Source organism: Jaculus jaculus, chromosome 5 (genome assembly GCF_020740685.1).
Source record: "Jaculus jaculus isolate mJacJac1 chromosome 5, mJacJac1.mat.Y.cur, whole genome shotgun sequence".
Taxonomy (NCBI): Eukaryota; Metazoa; Chordata; class Mammalia; order Rodentia; family Dipodidae; genus Jaculus; species Jaculus jaculus.
In genome coordinates, this window is record NC_059106.1 from 102,865,600 (window position 1) to 102,889,293 (window position 23,694).

Here is a 23,694-nt window from a genome sequence, read left to right on the forward strand (position 1 = left end):
GAGAGATGGCTTAGCAGTTAAAGTGCTTGCCTGCAAAGCCTAAGGAGCCATGTTCAATTCCCTAAATATCGTGTAAGCCAGACGTGCAAGGTGATGCGTGTATAAGGTCACATATGTGCACAAGGTGACACATGCTTCTGGAGTTTGATTACAGCGGCTGGAGGCCCTGGCATGCGATTCTCCCTATCTCTCTCATAAAAAAGACCAGTGTTTTGGGCATGCCTCAAAAAAAAAAAAAAAAAATTAGGGGCAAATAATCACAAATATACTGAACATGCAGACATTTTTTTTTCTTGTCATCATTCCCTAAGTAACACAATTTTTTTTAATTTTTATTAACATTTTCCATGATTATAAAATATATCCCATGGTAATTCCCTCCCTCCCCACCCCCACACTTTTCCATTTGAAATTCCTTTCTCCATCATATTACCTCCCCATTACAATCATTGTAATTACATATATACAATATCAACCTATTAAGTATCCTCCTTCCATCCTTTCTCCACCCTTTATGTCTCCTTTTCAACTTACTGGCCTCTGCTACTAAGTATTTTCATTCTCACGCAGAAGCCCAGTCATCTGTAGCTAGGATCCACATATAAGAGAGAACATGTGGCGCTTGGCTTTCTGGGCCTGGGTTACCTGACTTAGTATAATACTTTCCAGGTCCATCCATTTTTCTGCAAATTTCATAACTTCATTTTTCTTTACCGCTGAGTAGAACTCCATTGTATAAATGTACCACATCTTCATTATCCACTCATCTGTTGAGGGACATCTAGGCTGGTTCCATTTCCCAGCTATTATAAATTGAGCAGCAATAAACATGGTTGAGCATGTACTTCTAAGGAAATGAGATGAGTCCTTTGGATATATGCCTAGGAGCGCTATAGCTGGGTCATATGGTAGATCAATCTCTAGCTGCTTTAGGAACCTCCACACTGTTTTCCACAATGGCTGGACCAGATTGCATTCCCACCAGCAGTGCAGAAGGGTTCCTTTTTTTCCACATCCCTGCCAACATTTATGATCATTTGTTTTCATGATGGTGGCCAATCTGACAGGAGTGAGATGGAATCTCAATGTAGTTTTAATCTGCATTTCCCTGATGACTAGTGATGTAGAGCATTTTTTAAGATGCTTATATGCCATTCGTATTTCTTCCTTTGAGAACTCTCTATTTAGCTCCATAGCCCATTTTTTGATTGGCTTGTTTGATTCCTTATTATTTAACTTTTTGAGTTCTTTGTATATCCTAGATATTAATCCTCTATCAGATATATAGCTGGCGAAGATTTTTTCCCATTCTGTAGGTTGCCTCTTTGCTTTTTTCACTGTGTCCTTTGCAGTGCAAAATCTTTGTAATTTCATTAGGTCCCAGTGGTTAATCTGTGGTTTTATTGCCTGAGCAATTGGGGTTGTATTCAGAAAGTCTTTGCCAAGACCAATATGTTGAAGGGTTTCCCCTACTTTTTCCTCTAGCAGTTTCAAAGTTTCCGGTCTGATGTTAAGGTCTTTAATCCACTTGGACTTAATTCTTGTGCATGGCGAGAGAGAAGAATCTATTTTCATCCTTCTGCAGATATTTATCCAGTTTTCAAAACACCATTTGCTGAAGAGGCTGTCTCTTCTCCAATGAGTATTTTTGGCATTTTTATCGAATATCAGGTGGCTATAGCTACTTGGGCTTACATCTGGGTCCTCTATTCTGTTCCACTGATCTACATGTCTGTTTTTGTGCCAGTACCATGCTGTTTTTGTTACTATGGCTCTGTAGTATAGGTTAAAATCAGGTATGGTGATACCACCAGCCTCTTTTTTGTTGCTCAGTATTATTTTAGATATTCAAGGTTTTTTGTGATTCCAAATGAATTTTTGGATTGTTTTTTCTATTTCCATGAAGAAAGCCTTTGGAATTTTGATAGGGATTGCATTAAATGTGTAGATTGCTTTAGGTAAGATTGCCATTTTCACGATATTGATTCTTCCAATCCAGGAACAAGGGATGTTTCTCCACTTTCTAGTGTCTTCTGCAATTTCTTGCTTGAGTGTTTTAAAGTTCTCATTGTATAGATTCTTTACTTCCTTGGTTAGGTTTATTCCAAGGTATTTTATTTTTTTTGATGCAATTGTGAATGGGAGTGATTCTCTGATTTCATCCTCTGTGTGTTTGTTGTTAGCATATATGAAGGCTACTGATTTCTGTGCATTTATTTTGTACCCTGCTACATTGCTGTAGGTTTTGATCAGCTCTAACAGCTTGCTAGTAGACTCTTTAGGGTCCTTTATGTATAGAATCATGTCATCTGCAAATAATGATAACTTGATTTCTTCCTTTCCAATTTGTATCCCTTTTATGTGTGTCTCTTGCCTTATTGCTATGGCCAAGACTTCCAAAACTATATTAAATAGAAGTGGGGACAGTGGACACCCTTGTCTTGTTCCTGATTTTAGTGGAAAAGCTTCCAGTTTTTCCCCATTTAGTAATATGTTGGCTGTAGGCTTGTCATAAATAGCCTTTATTATATTGAGATATGTTCCTTCTATTCCCAGTCTCTGTAGGACTTTTATCATGAAGGGATGTTGGATTTTGTCAAATGCTTTCTCTGCATCTAATGAGATGATCATGTGATTTTTGTCCTTCAACCCGTTTATGTAATGTATTACATTTATAGATTTGCGTATGTAACACAATTTTTTAAGTATCTCCATAGTATGCATTCTGGATTGTTAGAAGTCATCTACAGATGGTTTGACATCTATGGGATGGTGTCATATATTCTATACAAATACTACACTGCTTTACAGAAAGGACATAAAGCATCCTCAATTTTTTGGTAGCCACAGGGAATCTAGGACCAAACCATGGATGCTAAGGGACACAATATATTCATTATATGGTTCTTTGCAGGTAAACATTGCTGGTTCCACCTCTATCTGCTGTCCTCTTTAGCTTTCCTTCAGAGCTCAGGATGACACTTGAACTTACAGCACATTTTCCTCTGTTTATTCCTAAAATCCATCATAGTGGGCCATACATGGTGGTGAATGCCTATAATATAGCACTCAGAAAGCTGATACAGGAGGATCAGGAGTTCAAGGTCAGCCTTGGCTACATCATAGATTTGAGACTAGCCTGGGTGATATAAAACCCTGAGTCAAAAATACCCATAATGAAAAAAATATATCCATAATGATGGGCTGGAGAAATGGCTTAGCGGTTAAGCACTTGCCTGTGAAGCCTAATGACCCAGGTTCAAGCCTCAATTCTCCAGGACCCATGTTAGTCAGATGCACAAGGGGGCTCACATGTCTGGAGTTCGTTTGCAGTGGCTGGAGGCCCTGGTGTGCCCATTCTCTCTCTCTCTTTTTCTGTCACTTTCAAATACATAAATAAAAATAAAACCAAAAAATTTTTTTAAATATCCATAATGAAAAGGACTTTGTCTGGCTCACCCTCACAATTCAGCCAGTGTTTGCCAAACAAATTTTGAATAGATAAGAGGCTATATTTTTGCTTAAGACAATATTTATCTGCAGATCAGTAGTGGGTATACTACTGCTGCTTGATTTCTGTTGTTATGGTTGTTTGTTTGCTTTGTTGTTATTGTTGGTTTTATTTATATGAATCATGTAAAACAGGCTGGCCTAGAACTCACTATGCAGCTAAGAATGACCTTAAATTTTTTTTTATTTATTTATTTGAGAGCAACAGACACAGAGAGAAAGACAGATAGAGGGAGAGAGAGAGAATGGGTGCGCCAGGGCCTCCAGCCTCTGCAAACGAACTCCAGACACGTGCGCCCCCGTGTGCATCTGGCTAACGTGGGACCTGGGGAACCGAGCCTCGAACCGGGGCCCTTAGGCTTCACAGGCAAGCGCATAACCGCTAAGCCATCTCTCCAGCCCAACCTTAAATTTTTGATCCTCCTGCTTCCACATCCCAAGTACTAGGATGTCCCACCATACCAAGCTGTCCTTTTGTTAAGAATACAGATTTCCAATCAAGACTAGAAAATAAGAATTTTAAGGGGCTAGAGGAGATGGCTTTGCAGTTAAGACTCTTGCTCCTAAGCCTAAGGACCCAGGTTTGATTCCCCAGTACCCATGTAAGCCAGATGTACAAGGTGGGGCATGTGTACCCACTCTCTCTTTCCCCCCTCTCCCTCTCTGTCTCTCTCTTTGCATGGTGGCACACACCTTTCATCCTAGCACTTGGGAGGCAGAGGTAGGAGGATGACCATGAGTTCGAGGCCACCCTGAGATTACAAAGTGAATTCCGGTCAGCCTGGGCTAGAGTGAGACCCTACCTAGAAAAGCCAAAACAAACAAATAAATAATTTAAAAAAATAAATTTAAAATAATTTTAGGGAAAGATGGAACTAGGAACACCTCATTTCAGGTTTTGAAACAAACTCCTTATGTGATTCTATTGAGAAAATCATTGAATGATGCCTATCTTTTTAATTATTGTTTTCTTTCATTTTTCATTGCACTCAGCTGAAGGATGCTCTGAATGTTGCCCAAGGAATGTGTGAGTGTGTGAGGGAGGAACCTCTGGGCTGTTTTCATTGCCTGTTCAAAGCTCATAAGGAATGTGGTGCCCCACAACCTGTGTACTTACTGCCTCCTCGAATGTTGATGATCAGGCTTCCATTGACCACGGTACAGCCTCGAAGTTCCTGGGCAGATGTCACTGAATCAATGGTCTTCTGGCCATCTAGAATGTGACAAACCTTGGGACAGGGACCCAGACATGGGGTGCATATCAAGCTAAGGGTGTACCAGAGAGAAAGAGAAGGGTCAGTATGTACAAGGTTCACCTCATCCAGCTTGGCAGACAACAAACACACTCCATGAGAACCCAGTGACATATTTAATCCATTACCCTATGGTAAGGTTTGCTGAGGTGGGCATTCATTCCTAGCATTTTAATTTTGTATGTACATATGGAATGGGTACATTGTGTTCTTAAATGAAAGGGCACATGTGTGTGGAGGTCAGACATCAGTTTCAACTGTCTTCACTTTCCAACTTTATATTTTGAGACAGAGTCACTTACTGAACCTGGAACTTACCAACTCAGTGGCCAGTCTAGCTAGCCATCAAGCCCCAGGGATACTCCTGTCTCCACTTCCTCAACACATGTATTACATTCATGCACAGGGGATTGGAGCCACCCTTCAATCACACAACATCCAGTACAGTCAGCAGGTCTGCTGAACCAACCAGCTGGCCCAAACCTACAGTGCAACAAAGAGGGACCCATCTTCTCACTCAACATATGTAAGATGCATAGTCACTGTGGTGGCTTGAATGTAAAATGTCCCCCTTAGCCTTAAGTGTTTGTAATTAAACCTCCTACTTAGTCCCCAGATGATGGAGCCTTTGGGAGGTACAGCCTGCTAGAGGAGAAGTGTCACTGAGGGCAGACCTTGAGTTTGATTAGTCCAGCCCACTTGCCAGTGCAAGCTAACTCACTCAGACTACTTCTCACCACCCTCAGCTGCAGTGGCAAAATAATGCCCTAGCTGCCTACTCTATCATGGTTTCCCCACCACAATGAAACTTCCCCTTCCTTGTAACTGTCAGCCTAAACAAACCCTTTCCCCCCATAAACTACTTCTGGTCAGGCAGCAATAAGAAGGTAACTACTGTAGCCATGCTCAGTGTGTGTGTGTGTGTGTGTGTGTGTGTGTGTGTGTGTTTCCATGCCACAGTACATGTGTGGAGGTCAAAGGACAACCTTGAGGTATCTATGCTCCACTTCTTTAAGACAGACTCTTGCTGCTGAAAACAAACTCTAGTCTACATGACTCCTCCTCCCATTGTTGCAGGAAGGTTGGGATCACAGACAAATGTGCTACTTTGCATCTGACTTTATATGGGTGCTGGAGAATTGAACCCAGGCCAACAAGCTTTACAAGTAAATGCCTTTCACATCTCCCTAGTTCCTGTACTCTATTTTTATATGAGGGCTCAGGATCCAAACTTAGAAATGCACTCGGATTCCACAGGGCAAAGACTATGAATACTCTAAGTGTGACTGTCCCAGATCTGAAGCCTTGCAGTATGCAGTATGATACTCATCCCAAGTGGAAAATGCAGGATCATACTGTGGCACACACAGGTGATATTCTAACATCTGGGCTGAAAACAGAATAGCCACCAAATATTTGGAGTTTCTTGTCTCTACACATATGTTGTCTCTACACGATGTAAACCACCAGTCATAGAACAAATGCAATGGCCACTTATATTAGTTACTTTCCTCAGTATTGTGATCAAATAACAGACAGGAAGCAACTTAAGGTAAGAAAGGGCTTGTTTTGGCTTACAGTTTCATGGGTTACTTTTGTCATGAAAGCATGTTGTCATGAAGGCATGGCAACAGAAGCAGGAAGCAGGCTCTTGACATCTGTGGTGGTTAGAACGTGAAATAGCTCCCACAGCCTCATGTGTTTTAAATGGTTTTTTCTCCAGCTGGTGGCAATTTGGGAGGTGGAGCCTTGCTGGAAGAGGTATGTCACTGGGAGTAAGACCCTGAGGTTTATAACTCCAGCCCTACTGGATGTTCACAAGTCATCTCAGTCTTTCTGCTACCTCCCTGTTGATGGGTAATGATATGAGTCAGCTTCCTGCACCCACCACCACACTGAAACTTTTCCTCCAGAACATAAGCTGAAATAAACCATTTTCTCCCATATGTCGCATTTGGTCAGCCGTTTTATTTCAGCCACAAAAAGGTAAGTGCTACAATATTGTATCCACAACCAGAAAGGGGAGGGTGAACAGGAAGTGACCTCCTAAATGTTCCACAACCTTCCCAAACAGCACCAACCCTCTAGGGACCAAATATTCAAATATATGAGCCTATGGGGAACAGTTCACATTCAAATCACAACACACATTCTATTGGATCATATCCATGCCCAGGTTTGTGTATCATCTAAGCTTGCTTTTCCAACAAATGTCGGAGATGAGTCAGTACAATGAAGACCATATGTTCTCATAGCTGAAAATATTTATTATCTGGTCCTTTGCCAACATTGGTTCTATATTGCAGGGCCCCATGAATGAACAAAACATGTCATCTAATTTCCTGGAGGGAAATCATAAATGGTTACTAGTTCCTGTGGCTCCTCCCACCAGGAAATGTTGTCTATTCACCCACCCATCCATATCTGTGGAATCTTGGTTTGGCCATGTGATTTGCTATAGCCAATGGGAAAGTAGAAAATGTGAAACACAGAGACCTTAAAAGCAAATACACATTGAGGTCCACTCTTTTTGGTTGCTAGGATGAAAGACTTCATGGAGAGAAGCTCCCTCTGCCTGTCGAAGACAGCCTCATAAATGAATGCTATTTGGGATAGGGAGATGGCTCAGTAGGTAAAGCACTTGCCCCACAAAAATGAAGATATGGGCTTAAGCCCCCAGAACCCACATAAAAGCAGGCTATGGTAGTGTGCACATGTTAATTCCAATGCTGGGGAGACAGAAATGGGTGGATCCTGGGGATTCACTGGCCAGGCAATCTAGCCTAATTGGTGTGCTCCAGGAAAATGAGAGACCCTATCTCAAAAGAGGGGACAGTAGTCTTGAAAATGACACCTGAGATTGTCCTGTGATCATCACATACATGCACACATATTCACATGCATACACATGCATTAAAAATGAATGTTATTTTACACCACTAAGTACTGCAGTGATTTAGATAGCAGAACTAGCTGATATACTCACAAAGCTAGTGATTCCATGATGAGTTAAAAATAAATGATGTGGGGCTGGAGAGATGGCTTAGCAGTTAAGTGCTTGCCTGTGAAGGCTAAGGGCCCTGGTTCGAGGCTTGATTCTCCAGGACCCACGTTAGCCAGATGCACAAGGGGAGCACGCATCTGCAGTTTGTTTGCAGTGGCTGGAAGCCCTGATGTGCCCATTCTCTCTCTATCTATCCTCTTTCTCTCTCTGTCACTCTCAAATAAATAAATAAAAAAAAATGAACCAAAACTATTTAAAAAATAAAAAATAAATGCTGTGGGAGTTGAAGAGATGACTTAGTGGGGTTAAGGTGTTTGCCTGCAAAGCCTAATGACCTGGGTTTAATTCCCCAGTACCCACATAAAGCCAGATGCACAAAGTGGCACATGCATCTGCAGTTTGTTTGCAGCAGCTGGAGGCCCTGGCATGCCCATTTCTCCAATTCTCTCTTCCTCTCTCCCTCCCTCCTTCTCTCTCTCTCTTTGTGTGTGTATGTGTGTCTGTATGTATCTGTCTGTCTCTCCCTGCTTGCAAATAAAGAAATAATTTTAAAAAATAAGTGATTTCAGGATGGGAAGATGGCTCTGTGATTAAACTGTTTGCTTACAAACTTACTGGCCCAAGTTCGATTCCTGAGTACCTACATGAAGCAAGAGGCACAAAGTGGCACATGCATCTGGAGTTCATTTGCAGTGACAAGAGGCCCTGCTATGCCCATATTTATTAATTCATTCATTCTCTCTTTCTCTTTTCCCTTGCAAATAAATAAATAAAATATTAACAAAAAAAAAGTGCTGGGATTAAAGGCATGTGCCACCACACCCGTCTATTCACCTCTTTTTGAGAGAGTATCTCTCATTGGTCTGGAGCTCACCAATTTAGTCTAGACTGGCTGACCAGCAAGTCCCAGAGAACTTCCTGTCCCCATCTCCTCAGTACAAGTTATACCATCATGCCTGATGGTGTGTGTTCTAGGAATCAAACTCAGGTCCTCCTATCTGTGAGATGACAGGACTTTTAAAGTTCCTTTTAGGCATTATAGTTTGTATCCAAGCAGACAGATGACCAAGGAGGATGCTTGTGAGGAAGCAAAGGGAGCTGTGAAGGGCAGTTAAGCCTGAGATGGATACCAGAGATCAGGAGAGGGCATAAAAGATGACAAGGCTGGGAGTGATGGCACTCATCTACGATCATAGCAACCCAGAGGCTGAAGTAAGAGGATTGCCATGAGTACAGCATGGGCTAGCCTGGACTATAACGTGAGCTCCTGTCTCAAAAACTTAGGAAAAGAAAGGAAAGAAAGAAGGGGAGAAGAGACAGGGTACAGGGACACATAAGAGGGTCAAAGAAGGGAAGAGAAAGGGAGAATAGGAATAAAGGAAAGAAAGGGAAAAGGATTTAGGTTAACTCTCTCCTTTCCAAAAGATTTATACACAGACACACACAAAAAACTTGGTATGGACCCCAAATATCCGGTCCTCCTCATCTCCTTATCTCAGGAAAAGGTACTCCCATGGATCCTGCCTGGCCCCCTGAGGTATCCATACATGCCATGGCATTTTAATGAATCTATGTGAGTTCCTAGAACTCTGCTCTGAAAAACCTCAAAAAATATGTTCACAGGTAAGCCATTGAGAAAGAAAAAACACTATATATTCATAATATATCTGGCCTTGTTTGATATCAAAACATATTAAAAGTATAATAGTATTATAAAGTATTCTATAAATGAAAAAGCTTCAAAGCAGAATATTAATTTTACTCTCCATACTTATGTGAATATAATGAGTTACAGTTTTCTCTTGCTTTATAGTTATAATTATATTTTAAAAATTTATTTATTTGTATGAGAGAGAGAGTATATGTGTGTCTGGCTGTGCCAGATCCTATTGCCACTGCAAACAAACTCCAGACGCATGTTGTTCATCTGGCTTTATATGGGTAATGGGGAACTGAACCGAGACTGACAGGCTTTGCAAGTGAGTGCCTTTAACTTCTGAGCCATTTACCCAGTCCCTATAATTTTGTTTTTCATGAACCATAAACTTCTCAGTTCTACTTGATGCTGCTAAACTGTTTAATATTTTGATTTTGCTTCTATTAACCATTTGCAAAACACTACAAAAAAGTATGACCAGTTATCGACCTGGAGGCTAAATAGTAATAAAATAAGATTATATTAAATATTAATTTTTAAAATGCTATAAAGCAAGATGCTGCTAGAATATGTTATTATTGTCATCATTTTTGTCTTCTCCTCAGCAAAGGTGCCAGGCATCAAAGGTTAAGCTGTCACATAGGATGAGAAGTTGCTATATTTTATTTATTTTCTTAGTTACAGTGAGAGGAGAATATCTTTTATTTAAAGCCAATGTCTTTCAAACAAATGTTTCTGTAAAAGCTACTAGTACTCAGTCTTTCTTTCAAATGCAAAAAACAGCAAAAGTAGATCAAAAGGAATATGTTCGCTTCCCTAATATCTTAAACTGCCCCCCATCTCACCCCCACTCCCACAAAATAATTTCCATTTGGCATACAAAGGTGATTTATAATGGTCTATTTTGGTTCACAAAGCAACTTACTGATTTTTTAAATCAAAAATGAGTAAAACCAAACCTGTTGTATTTTAGGTTTCATAAACATTAAAGAAAATTTCACAGGAGCTGACATAAAGATTGTTTTCCTTCCCACACTTTCCACCCATAGAAATAAAATTTCCCACCAGAATAATTCTCTTGCTCACTTGGCTAGTTCTCAAGTCTAAAAAGGAAGAATTTTTACATAAACAGGTCAGTTTCAGGCCTTCCAAAGAGCATCTATTTGGGATTTTTGTGTTATTTACTGATTTTTTTCCTTCCTTTTAAACCCGAACATAACAAACAGAAAACATTGTTTTAAAATTTGGTGATGGCTCCAGACACTGAAATATCTTATCTAAGAAGCTCACAACATGAGCAAAATGTCTGTAATGTGTGTAGGAAATCTGACTCACTACCAGAGGGAGAATCCTATTTCTCACCCAAATAGTAGAATATGATTTGATGGTATTGTCCTTCAAAGAACAGCAAAGCTATGAGAATACAGGAAGCATGATTCCTTTCCTCCTTGAAATACTGAGGAAGGACCTGCGGAGCTAAAGCTGCTCCTCCAAAGAGCAGAGTCAAAGAGCAATGAAGAGCCACTCCGGAGAAGTGAAGGGCTCCATCCCCATGCTTTCTGCTCTGAAATCAAGCAGAGCAGAATGGAGTGCAACATGCTATCAATCTTCCCAAATCTGATGCTTTCAAGGAAAAAAGTTATCAAAACCTACATCAAAGCCCAGGATCCAAACAGGAAGGGAAATAGCAACTTAGACCCAATTCCATCTCTACACAAAACGTACAGTTACCAACAGTGGCTTCGTTCATTGTTAATAAACTTTAAGTTTGCATAGTGTTTATTACTGGTGTGTACATAATATGTGCCATGTGCATGTAATATCTGTGTTACTGGTATGTGTTGTATGTGTGCTTTGTATTGCACATGCTATTTGTGTGTGTGCAGTGTGTCTAGTATGTGGCACATGTGTGTGTTCTGTGTAGTATGTGCCACACACATATGTGTTATTGGGTGTGGGAAGTATATGCCATGTGTGCATGCATGCAGAAGCCAGAGACAGATAGCAGGAGTCCTCCTCTATTGCTTTTTCACCTTATTTCCCTGAGACAGAGTCTGTCACTAAGCCAACAAGCCCCTAAAATTCTCCTACCTCCAGCTCCCTCAACACTGGGATCATAGGTACATGCAGCCTTGCCCAGCTTTTTGCATGGGAGAATCAAATTCAGATAATCGTATTTGTGCAACAATGCTCTTACAAACAGCTGTCACCAAGCCCTTGCACACAATTTTAACAAACTTTTATCCCTAGTTCTGTCATTTAACAGTTTTGTTTGTTCATTTGTTTTTTGTTTGTTTTGAGGCTGGGTCTCAGGTAGCCCAGGCTGGCTTAGAATTCTTCATGTAGCCACAAATGACCTTGAACTCCTGATCCTGCTGCCTCCACCTTTCCTGTGCTGTGATTGCAGGTATGCATTGCCATACTGAGTACCTACCTTGTGAGGACTGACCCCAGGGTTTTAACATGCTAGGCAGCACTCTACCACCTCAACTATGTCCCCAACCTCATTTAACAGTGTTAGTCATAGCACCAGCTCCACATTCTTTCTCCATCTTTGCACCCTCCCACAGATCCACACCCAGAACTCACTTGCTGGAATTCATAGTGTACCCAGAAGGACATTCAGGGATGCACTTATTGTTGTGAATGACATACTGGTGGCAGCCTGGCCTCCGAGAGTTCTTGCATTTGTTGTGCAAGTCTTGGCAGAAGCTAAAGTTGACACAGCGCCAGTCCTGGAAGTTTAGGTAGGGTGGCGGGCAGGTGTCCACACACCTACCATCCAGGTAGAAGTTGCGACAGGCCACACACTTGGTGGGGTCATCTGGCTCAGAGCAGTTGCCCAAACATTCTCTGTGGCAGCACAGACCTTCAGAGGTACAGCCATGTGACTTACAGATGGTCGGGCAAACTAGAGACAAAAAGAGAAAACACAGCTGGTCAATGGTTTTACCCAATTTCTCTCTGCACATACAACAATTCTGGGTTAGGGAATGGAAGCCAAACAAAATAATAACAACAGCCACACTTCCAAAGTACTTCACACATGCCAGACCCATCAATGAACTTATTGAAGCCCCCCACCCAATGCTGTGTTTGTAAATGTTTAACAGCAGCCTGATGGAGGGAAGCAGACTCTAAATTATAGCCTTTGCCAGTTTCCATGATCAGTTTCAGGCTACCTACATGAAACCATAGAACAAAGTAGCAAGAGACATACTATAAGATACCACTAAACAATGTTTCCAATGGTTGATACCATCTAAATCTACTATAGATACAATAGTAGTAAATAACCTTAAGAGCACAATATTTTTTGTTGTTAAAATGTAATGTAATGAGGTTTCAATTGTTACCTTTGCTTTAAACATAATTTGTTAAATTTTAAGTCCACATTAGTTAATATTTGTTTCATACATTAGTCATTTAATTTTTGTAATGCTGGGAATAGAACTCAGGGTTTACAAATTCTAGGTTCCATTTGCTCTACTGATGAGCCATGTCCCCAGCACCTCACAGGATGAATCTAGGCAAGGGTTCTACAAATGGGCCACTCCACCAGTCCCTCACTGGGAGATTCTACAAGGTTCTCTACTATTGAACCAGCCTCCCCACACCTCAGTCCTTCAATGGCAGAGTCTAAGCTGATGCACTACCACTGAGCTACATCTCCAGCCCTCTCATGTAGCCAAGACTGGCCTCAAACTCATGAAGTAGCCCAACTTGGCCAGGAACTGCTGATCTTTCTGCCACTACCTCCCTAGTGCTAGTATGACATGTATGTACCATTCTTTCAGCCCCAGCCCACTTAAAAAATAATACTTTAATTTTGAGATAAAGCCTCCATAAGTTACCTGGGCTGACCTGGGCTCACTCTATAACCAAGGTAGAGTTGGAAATTGCAGTCTCTTCACCTCAACCTAGAGTAGCTTGGTTTGCAAGCCTGCGCCACTATAAAGAAGTGATCCTGATCCCAAAGGAAGGAGATGACTCTGAAGCTGAGAGCAATGCCTTAACTTGGCTTCAAACTAGAGGCACGTTCTTGCTCCATGCCACTGAATTTGTCTACTGTAGGCTGGATCTACCCCAACTTTACTCATCAGCCCCAATGTCTCAGTATTTATCACTTCCTAATTACATCTTCATTTCCATCCCTCAGCATCTGTCCTGTTTCTAGGCTGCTGGCAATCTCATTTGTTGAGTTTCCCTGAATCTGACTTTTTTTCCCTCCCTCCCTCCCTCTTTCCCTGAATGATTCAAGTATGATTCAAAAGCCTGGAAATGTTATCCCCTACCACCACCACTCATCTTTCAGTTCTGTGATTATTGTTACCATAAAGTCTTCTAGCCCCAAGTAGATCCCACTGACCAAACCAAGGGAACAGAAGTGGCCCTAGAAGCCACGTCCACACAGGAACAAATCTATCTAATTCAACTTCCTGTGATAAAAGAAATGTTCACCGTGTGGGCTTCCCAACATCTTAGCCACTTCTTCCCTGTAGCTAGTGATTGAGACTAATACAAATATCAAACAAAACTTTTTTTAAAATTATGATTAAAAACACACAATTTTTTTTTTTTTTGTTTTTGTTTTTGTTTTTCGAGGTAGGGTCTCACTGTAGCCCAGGCTGACCTGGAATTCACTATGGAGTCTCAGGGTGGCCTCGAACTCACAATCCTCCCACCTCTGCCTCCCGAGTGCTGGGATTAAAGGCGTGCGCCACCACGCCCGGCTAAAAACACACAATTTAAAAAAATATATTACCTTGGGCTGGAGATGGGGCTCAGATAGTAAAGCACTTGTGTATAATACACAGAACCCTGGGTTCCATCCCCAGCCCTGCAGGTGTGGTGGTACCTGCTTGTCATCCAACATTCAGGAGATAAAGACAAGAGGGTCAGAAGTTCAAGGTCATCCTCACCTACCTAGCAGGTATGAAGCTAGTCTGAGACACATGAGACCTTATCTTCTTTTTTTTCCCAGCTGGACACAGTGGCACATGCTTTTAATCCCAACACTTGGGAGGCAGAGGTTAAGAGGATCACTGTGAGTTCAAGGCTAGTCTGAGACTACATAGTGAATTCCAGGTCAGCCTGGGCTAGAGTGAGATCCTACCTCAGGGGAAAATTTTTTTTTTTTAACTAATTTAGCCAACTGGGAGTATCATCATCATAGTTGTCCCTCAATTATCAATGGGAGACTATTTCTTTAACCCTTGCAATATCAATTTCCTTTTGATTTTTTATTTTATGAGAGAGAGAAAATTGGCATGCCAGGGCCTCCAGCCACTGCAATGGAACTGCAGACACGTGTGTCACCTTGTGTGTCTGGCTTACATGGGTAGTAAGGAGGACCCTTAGGCTTCACAAGCAAGCACCTTAACCACTAAGCCATCTCTCCAGCTTGCAAATATCAATATTGATACACAGGTGCTCAAATTGCTTTCAGTGCATAATATTAATATCATACTTACATAGAACCTATATACTTTAAATCAGCTCTAAATGACATAATATCTAGCATAATGCAAATAACACTGATATAGTTTTAGTTCTCTATCACTTAGGGAATAATAAGAAAAAATGACTGCATCTGTTAGATACAAATATAATTTTCCCCAACTATTTTCTAAGACAGTCTTGTGTATCACAGGTTATCCTTGAACTCCCAAGTGTTAGGATTATAGATGTGTACCACATACCTAGTTTGTGTGGTGTGGGTGAACCAAAACCGGGGTTTCTCATGCATGCTAGGCAAATATCCACTAAGCCAGAGCCCCAATCCCTTTCCCAGCTATCTTTGATGGACAGTAGGCACAACATGGATGTAGAAAGTAGATCTATGGAAATCTGATCTTAGCATCAACATGGCATAGTAGTTAACCTCGTCATTAGCAAAGGTCTATCTGGGACCACCTGAGGACTTAAAACAACTGGAGGAAGCAATCTATAAAGCAGACAATTATCAAAGGTCCACAGGATATGGTTTTTTGGCAGGACACACATAAGGGCAGGAAGGGGCCTATTTCCTGATTAGTGCTGCATCTGAGGGTCAGCCTTTTTCATTCATAAGGAGTGTTATCAAAGGCCTAATAAAACTTCCCAAATGTATCAACTTCACAGCCTAGGCAATGCCAAGAAAAATCACCCAACACTTGCAAACAAATCCTGAGGCAGACTGCCAGACACTTGATTTTATCTTTGGACTGTACAATTCTATTTATAGGAAATCCAAAAAAATAAAATAAAGTAAAATAAAAAATCAAAACTATAATGACAGAGGAAATATAGCCCAGTGGCTATTGGGGGTTATACTGGGATGGACTACAAAGGTACAGGCAAGGGAACTGGGCTAAGAGGACATGATGGGATCTTTTACCAGGCACCTAGGGAGGGACAGATAAGGGAAGGCTGATCATTGAGTACTAAGTTACAGTTAGTAACAGCAAATTGTGCTGTGGTATAGCAGGGTGATGAGAGGTAACAATAATGTTCTGTACATTTCAAAAGCTTAAAAAAAGATAGTCTCCAGCATAAGAAAGGACACATATTTGAGACAATACATATGGCTTAGGCTTCTCTTTGGGTTATCTGGATCTGGTTTGGGTTCCTTTGCAATGCTGAGGATGAAATTCAGGGACTGGTACATAGTAGGCCATGCCTCCAGCCCTTCATGGAGAGATTTTAGGCAGGTCTTCTATTACTAACTCACATCTCCAGCCCTTCACTGGCAGATTCGAGGCAGGTGCTTTATCACTAAGCCACACCCATAACCCCCTAAAGTGGATTCTAGGCAGGAGCACTACCACTGAGCCATGCCTTTAGCCCCTCACTAGTGGCTTCTAGATAAGTACTCTACCATAGAGCCACATCCCTAGCCTAAGCAGATAACGTGGTAGCACATATCAGTAAAGTCAGTACTTGGAAGACTGAGTCAGAAGGGTCTCTATGAGTTCAAGGCCACTCTGGGCCATATGGCAAGTTCAAGATCAGCCAGAGAGACATAGTAAGACCTTTTCTCAAAAAAACCTTAATTTGAAATTATGAACGTTATATATAAATTATACATTTGTTTTGGTTTTGGTTTTTTGAGGCTTTGAACTTGTAGCAAACCTACTGTCTCAGTTTCCCAAGTGCTGAGATTATAGACAAATGATGTATGAACAGCTTAATTTTTTTAAATTTATTTTTGTTTATTTTTATTTATTTGAGAGTGACTGACAGACAGAAAGAGAAAGAGGCAGATACAGAGAGAGAGAGAGAATGGGCGTGCCAGGTCCTCCAGCCTCTGCAAACGAACTCCAGACACGTGTGCCCCCTTGTGCATCTGGCCAACGTGGGTCCTGGGGAATCAAGCCTCGAACCGGGGTTCTTAGGCTTCATAGGCAAGTGCTTAACCGCTAAGCCATCCCTCCAGCCCTGAACAGCTTAATTTATACTTTTACTTATTTTATTTTGTTTTAGGGGGAGGTTCAAGGTAGGTCTCACCCCAGCCTTGGCTGACCTGGAATTCACTATGTATTCTCAGGCTCGCCTCAAACTCACAGCAATCCTCCTGCCTCTGGAGTGCACCACCATGCCCAGCTTAAATTACACTTTCAAATGGGATAAAAAGAAAAGGATAAATTAAATGGGGCATACATCCTTCTAGTTTTAGTACATGTGATACCAAAGCAAGCACCATACATCCTTCTAGGTGGGGTAGAAAAAATGTACCCAAGTGCCAGGAAGATGGCTCACTGGGTAAAATGACTGCTGCCCATGTATGAGGACTTGATTTTGGGTCCCTAACACCCATGTAAAAGCTGGATGTAGTGGTACATGCCTGAAATTCCAGTAATAGGGAAGTGGAGACATAAGGATCCCTCGGACTTGCTGTAGTTAGTCTAGCAGCATCAGTGAGCTCTGTGTTCTCCGAGAGACCCTGTCTCAATAAATAGGGTGGAAAGCAACCAAGAAAGATACCTGATGTCAATCTCACACACAAACACATACCACTCACATCAATGTGCCCAAAAAAGGAATGTACCCAATTTGATTTTAATTTCTTTTTAATATATGTGTGTACTACTCTTTCAAGGGAAAATATTTTTTGGTCTCTATTAGACAAATAAACAAAAGTTAACATGATTTTACCCCAACTATTCTAGCACTGACTACCTAAGAAAGGCAATCAGAAGCAGTAGGGAGTGTAAGTACCTTGTCAAGCATTTGCCTGGGTTCCATTTCTAGAACAGCATCAAAAGAAAAAAAATGAAGAAATGAAGAATAGCTAACAGGAATCATAAAGAGATTTTACAGGTACGGTGAAGTTCAGTTGGTAGTGCTTGCCTACCATACATGAAGTGCTGGTATGAATCCCCAGTACCACAAAAATCACGTGTGATGGTACACACAGGGTTTCCCAATACTAGAGATGGAAGTCAGAGAAACAGAAGTTCAAGGTCATCCTTAGCTACATAGCAAGTCCATGGACAGCCTGAACTCCATAAAATCCTGTATTCCAGGTCAGCCTAGGCTAGAACCAAGATCCTACTTTGAAAAACAAAAACAAAAAAGAAGAGGAGAGCGAGAGAAGAGAAGAGAAGAAGAAAAGGAAGGGGAGAGGAGAAGGAAGGGAAAGACAAAAGAAAAGATTTTTAAGTTTTTTTCTAACTAAAGTTCTTTTTAAAGAACTTTCACTGTATTGCAAATTCAGTTCAGGTCCACAAGGATGATTGTATTAGATTAGTAGCTTTGTTCTTTTATAATTTATTCAACATATTGTCCACATTTCACTTTTTAAATTCATTCACCAATATATAGGTTAAATACGCAGTATGCTGGGTATTGTTATAGACATTTGAAGAACACAAGAACCTGTGCATGTAGTAAGCATCAGAACATAGGTCATAGAGAGATACCACCCCAGGGACTGAAGAAATATCTTAATCAGAAAAGCACTTGCTTTGCAAGGATGAGGACTTGAGTTTGATCACCAAGAATCCACACAAAATAAAGGTTGAGCATAGTGGTGGACACTTGTAATCTCAGTGCTAAGGAGGTGAAGAGAGGAGAATCCCTGGGGCTCACTGGCCAGCTCATCTTGCCTACTTGGCTAGCTCCAGGCCAATGAAAACCCTGTCTCAAAGAAGGTGGAGTTAGGGCTGGAGAGATGGCTTAGCGGTTAAGTGCTTGCCTGTGAAGCCTAAGGACCCCGGTTCGAAGCTTGACTCCCCAGGACCCACGTTAGCCTGATGCACAAGGGGGTACACGCGTCTGGAATTCATTTGCAGTGGCTAAAGGCTCTGGCGTGCCCATTCTCTCTCCCTCTCTCTTCCTGGCGCACCCATTCTCTCTCCCTCTCTCTGTCTGCCTCTTTCTCTGTCTGTTGCTCTCAAATAAATAAATTTAAAAAAATATTAAAAAAAAAGAAGGTGGAGTTCACCTGAGAAATGACATCCAAGATTAGGCACAATACACAGGTACCTGGACACATACAATCACATACAAAGAAATGCCACCTCTAACTTACCAAAATTCAAGCTAGCACTGTTCTTGTATAAACCAGCATTCCCTTATTCATGGGGGAAAGAAAAGGAAAAGTGTAAAATTTCAGAGTACAAGCAAGTAGTAAGCATAAATCATGTTGCATGAAATTTTTCTTCCATGTAAATGCATGTCATGTGTCTGAATAAATCACAAAGTAGATTTTTTTTGAGGTACGGTCTTGCTGTATCCCAGGTTGACCTGGAATTCACTATGTAGTCTCAGGGTGGCCTTGAACTCATGGCAATCCTCCTGCCTCTGCCTCTCAAGTCCTAGGGTTAAAGGTATGTGCCACCACACCCCAGCAAGGTAGACTTTTTAACAAGCTAGTCAAAATGTGTTTCAAGTAGCACTGTCAGTATCAGAAAATTTAAGCATTACTACAAGTCTGTAACACCAGTGCACAGGGTGGCAGGGTGGGGTATGAGAGGAGTGAGTAGAGGCCAGAGAATCACTGAGGCTAGCTGACAGCAGTTCCAGAAGGAGAGACACCCAACTCAAGGAAATATACAAATGAGTGATAAGAGGGCACTCAATGTTTCCTCCTCTGGCTACTGCACACAATCACACAGGGTGTGTATATCTGCACATACAGGTGCATACACCACATATCACACACACCATACACACATACTCTACATATACAAACAGCACGAAAAAAATGTGATCGTTGTGGGGGGGTAGAAATAAATTATATAGAAAAAAAAGACTATTAAAAGCAAAGTGTGATCCTAAATTGCAAGTGGGATGTGGAGAAAATAAAGCACTATACTAATCAGGCATGGTGGCTCATGCCTATAATCCCAGCACTTGGGAAGCTGAGGTAGATTAGTGAGGTCAAGGCCAGCCTGGATTACAGCAAGACCCTGTCTCAAAGAACAAAAAAAAAACAAGTTAGCAAATTTATGGGAGTGTATTAAAATATTCTATTATGTTAATTTCCTAATTTTGATCACTGTGTAAGGGAATTGTCTTTGTTTCAGGAAAGCCCTCTGAGGAAGCAAGGAGTGTGGTAATCAAAACAGACTCAAATGATTTCAGAAAAAAAAAATGTGTATGCGTGTTCACGAAGATAGTACAGAAATAAACAATTAGGGTAAAATGTAAAAAACTCATGTACAGAAACAGAATTCTTGCAACTTTTCTGTAAACGCAAAACTGTATCAAAATAAAGAATGACCAGTTTTTCCTAAGCAAGGTTAAACATTGTAGTAGTCAAAGAAATATACACAGCTCTCTTTTCAGTAACTCTACAGAGAAATGCTACAAATTTCCCCCACCTTCACCTCTCAAGTTTCATTTCTTTCATCTTTCATACAGTTTTAGTTTTCCTTAAGCCTTATGGTGAATACAAAACAAAACATCCCACAAACCACTATTAAATGTTTTGATAGCTTTACACATGTTAATAACATTTTGTTACATTCCTTTCCAAAGCCTGTCATTTCAGGGGGGGGTTATTCAATATTTATGATTCCAAAAATTACTTCTTTCCAGAAATATACAAACAGAATAGCTGCATCATGTGCCTGCAGGCACAGTAACATGCAAAGCCCTTTTTCTTCCAAACTGGCCCTCCAAGTTTTTGAAGGCAAATTCTTTCCCCAGCCCTGTGACCAGCAGCATGTCCTTGAAGTTGGAAGGTGCCTCTTTTCCCTCCCTGACAATAAGGCCCCCAGTGAACACGTGTACATTAGGTGAAGTGAGCTGTGGGGAGCCTCAACCCTCTACGGAAACCTCAGGATTGGTCGGCTCTGGATGTGTGTGGGCAGGTATCTGCCCTAGGCAGATCCAATGCAAACTGCGCAGCTCTTTGGAGAAATACAGCAGCCCATGCAGAAGATGGACAGGGGACGGCTCCTGGGGCTATACCAGCCTCAGGATTGGTCGGTTTTTGGACAGTATGCAAATAAGGTGTGAACGCTGGAGTCCCAGCCCCCAAGGCCTGCAAGCATCAGCTACAAGTTCCACTCCAGATACCAGGTCAGGTGTTGGCAGCGGCTCAGCACCGCCCTCTCGCTCAGCCAATGGGCGGTCTGCGGCCGATGCCAACTCCGCCTCCAAATGCTCTGAGCTCTGCTAGGCCTGGTACTGGGGCAGTGGCCAATGGAGGCAGCTAGGCAGGGCCTCTCCTGAGTGGGATAGGCCTGGGAGGAATACAACAAGCCAAAACCTTCAGAAGAGACAATGAATGCATGAAACATACACCGGGCTGAGCGCGGTGCTGGGCGTGTGTCTGGGAGAAGATCTGGTTACTGCGTGGCAGCGCCCTGGATGGCCCAGAGACAGGTTGGCCCCCAAGCCTCACTGGGGAGAAGTCCAGAGAGGGTCAGGAACAAAATCTCTGGTGACTGAGGGTGAAAAGGGAAGGTTCGCATCTCTGGGCTCCTAGAACAACAAGCCCCAAGTTGTTTACCCAAATACGTGCCCAGAAAACCAACAAGCATACCTACAAATGCTTTCTTTAAATTTACAGGCTCTGCAAGCTGCTGATGTAGCTCAGCTGTAGAGTCTTGCATGTGCAAAGTCCTGAGTTCTATCCCCAGTACTGGGGAATTTTTTTTTCCAGGTTACATCTTAGGGGTATACTCTGGCCAAGGTACGTTTGAAGACTTTGAACTAGTGCATTCCATGTGAGTTTGCAATTCCAGTAAAACAAGGTAGTGAATAGACGTGTCATTTACAACCCCCTCATCTGATGATAAATGCACTTTAAAATGTATAATGGGGCTGATGAGAGGACAGTGTGTTAGTATGCAATCATGATGATCTGAGTTCAAATCTCAGCACCCACATAAAAGCTGGGTTCATGGTCTGGGATTTGCTGGCTACATAGTCTAGCCAAGTCAGTGGGCTCCAGTGAGAGACTGTCTCAAAAATTAAGTTGCAGAGTGATTGAGGAAGACACCTGAGGTCGACCTGTGGCCTTCACATGCACGTGTCATGCATGAACATGTACCAGAACATATATACAGGCCTACATATGAACATGCATACACACCACACATGCAAAAAAGTGCATATATATATATGTATATATATATATATATATATATATATATATATATATATATATATATATATACATAATTTTCATCAATTAATCTGATTTTAGTTTTCTCATTATGGGGTAGGGAAATGAAACAGAAGTCACTACTTGGTAAGTGCCAGCTCAGACAGAGCTCAAACTCAGGTGTCCTGTGAAAGTCTGACTGGTGATTACCATGGATTTTTTTTATTAGTTATGTACACAGTGTATATAGTCATGTTGGTACCATCACTAGCCTCTTCCCTGTACTCCCCCCTCCTGCCATGTATTTTTATACCATGAATTATGTTCACCTCTTCCCCAGCCCAGCTCACCATAATTGAACCATCTAGGCAGTGAAGATGGAGTAATGATGGAGAATTCTCTTTCTGGCCTCCAGTGATACATGAAAGAGATATATAAGCACCATTAAAGGAAAGACTGTCTTGCAGAAGCACACAATAGATGCACAATAAATTTCATGGGACACAAATCTCACAAAAGCATCAGGGCGTGAGATGATTGTACTTTATCACAGTAGCAAATGTGTGAATCATCATGGACCTCTAAGCACTGCAAACTGCTTGATGAAGAGCTGACCCCTGAGAAGACCCAAAGAACTTCAAGCATGAAAACACCACCAGATCCACACTTGAAGATCTCCATTCTAAGTGATGGGTAGGTGAGGAAGCAGAAGGAAGAGGCTGGCTTCTGTAGCCATTGTGGGGGGGGGGGGGGAGTTGCCAGAATTTCTCAATTGGAAAATGCCCAAATTTCCCCCTTGAGAGCTACATCCAACTCACAAGAGAAAGCTGGACAAAGACAGGTGCTGAGACTTGAACAATCTGGGTTTGAGATGTAGTATCCAGGACATCAGGACTAGAGAACTAATCACCTACATAAAACTGGTTTCATGGAGCTGAAAAGATGGCTCCATGGATAAAGGGATGGCCATGCAAACATAAGGATCTGAGTTCAATCCCAGGAACTAAGTTAAAAAAAAAAAAGAAAGAAAGAAAAACATAGCTGTGGCAGCCAACCTGTAATCCCAGGGCTTGGAAAGTGGAAACAGGTTCCCAGGGCAGCCTGTAATCCCAATGATAGGGAGGTGAAGACGAGGATTCTCAGGGCAACTGCAACCCTAGTGTTCAGGAGGCAGAGATAGGGATCCCTGGGCAAGCTGACTGACTAGACCAGTCAAATCAGTAAGCTCTTGGTTCTAGTGAAAAACCTTTATTTACTAAATAAAGTAGAAAATGATCCAGGAAGACATGTGGCATAAATATTTGGTCTATACATGCACACACCTGTGAGCACACACATGCAAATACACATACACACATATATACACAGATAAAAGATTGGAACCTATTTAATAAAGTTGTTTTGATGATATCTTCAAAAATTATTGGAAAAGGTATCCTGTGATTTTTAATGTACCCAAATTTTATCTCTACTTTCATTTTGAATTATGAATGCATATGTGCATGTTCTTACGTGTGTGAGATAGGTTCTCTCATTGAACCTAGAGCTCACTGATTTGGCTAGACTGGCTGGTCAGCAAGCCTCAGGGATACCCCTGTGTCTACATCTCCAGTTCTGGGATTACAAGTGCACCCCAATGCACCCGGCTTTTACATGAGTGCTGGGGATCCAAACTCAGGTCTTCAGGCTTGCATGGCAAACACTTTACTGACTCAGTTATCCCCCTTGG

The 23,694-nt window shown here is 41.7% G+C and overlaps 1 protein-coding gene across 4 annotated transcripts in view; it reads right to left on the reverse strand.

The window, feature by feature from the left end:
• The window catches only part of Insr (insulin receptor), a 216,054-nt gene that overhangs the window by 60,248 nt on the left and 132,112 nt on the right, over positions 1–23,694 (reverse strand). For all 4 annotated transcript variants that reach the window (XM_045148650.1, XM_045148649.1, XM_004661735.2 and 1 more), the window contains 2 exons: positions 12,014–12,335; positions 4,628–4,776 (listed from right to left, as the gene is read on the reverse strand). In XM_045148650.1, coding sequence (XP_045004585.1) covers positions 4,628–4,776; positions 12,014–12,335 — 471 coding nt within the window. The remainder of the gene's footprint in view (positions 1–4,627; positions 4,777–12,013; positions 12,336–23,694) is intronic.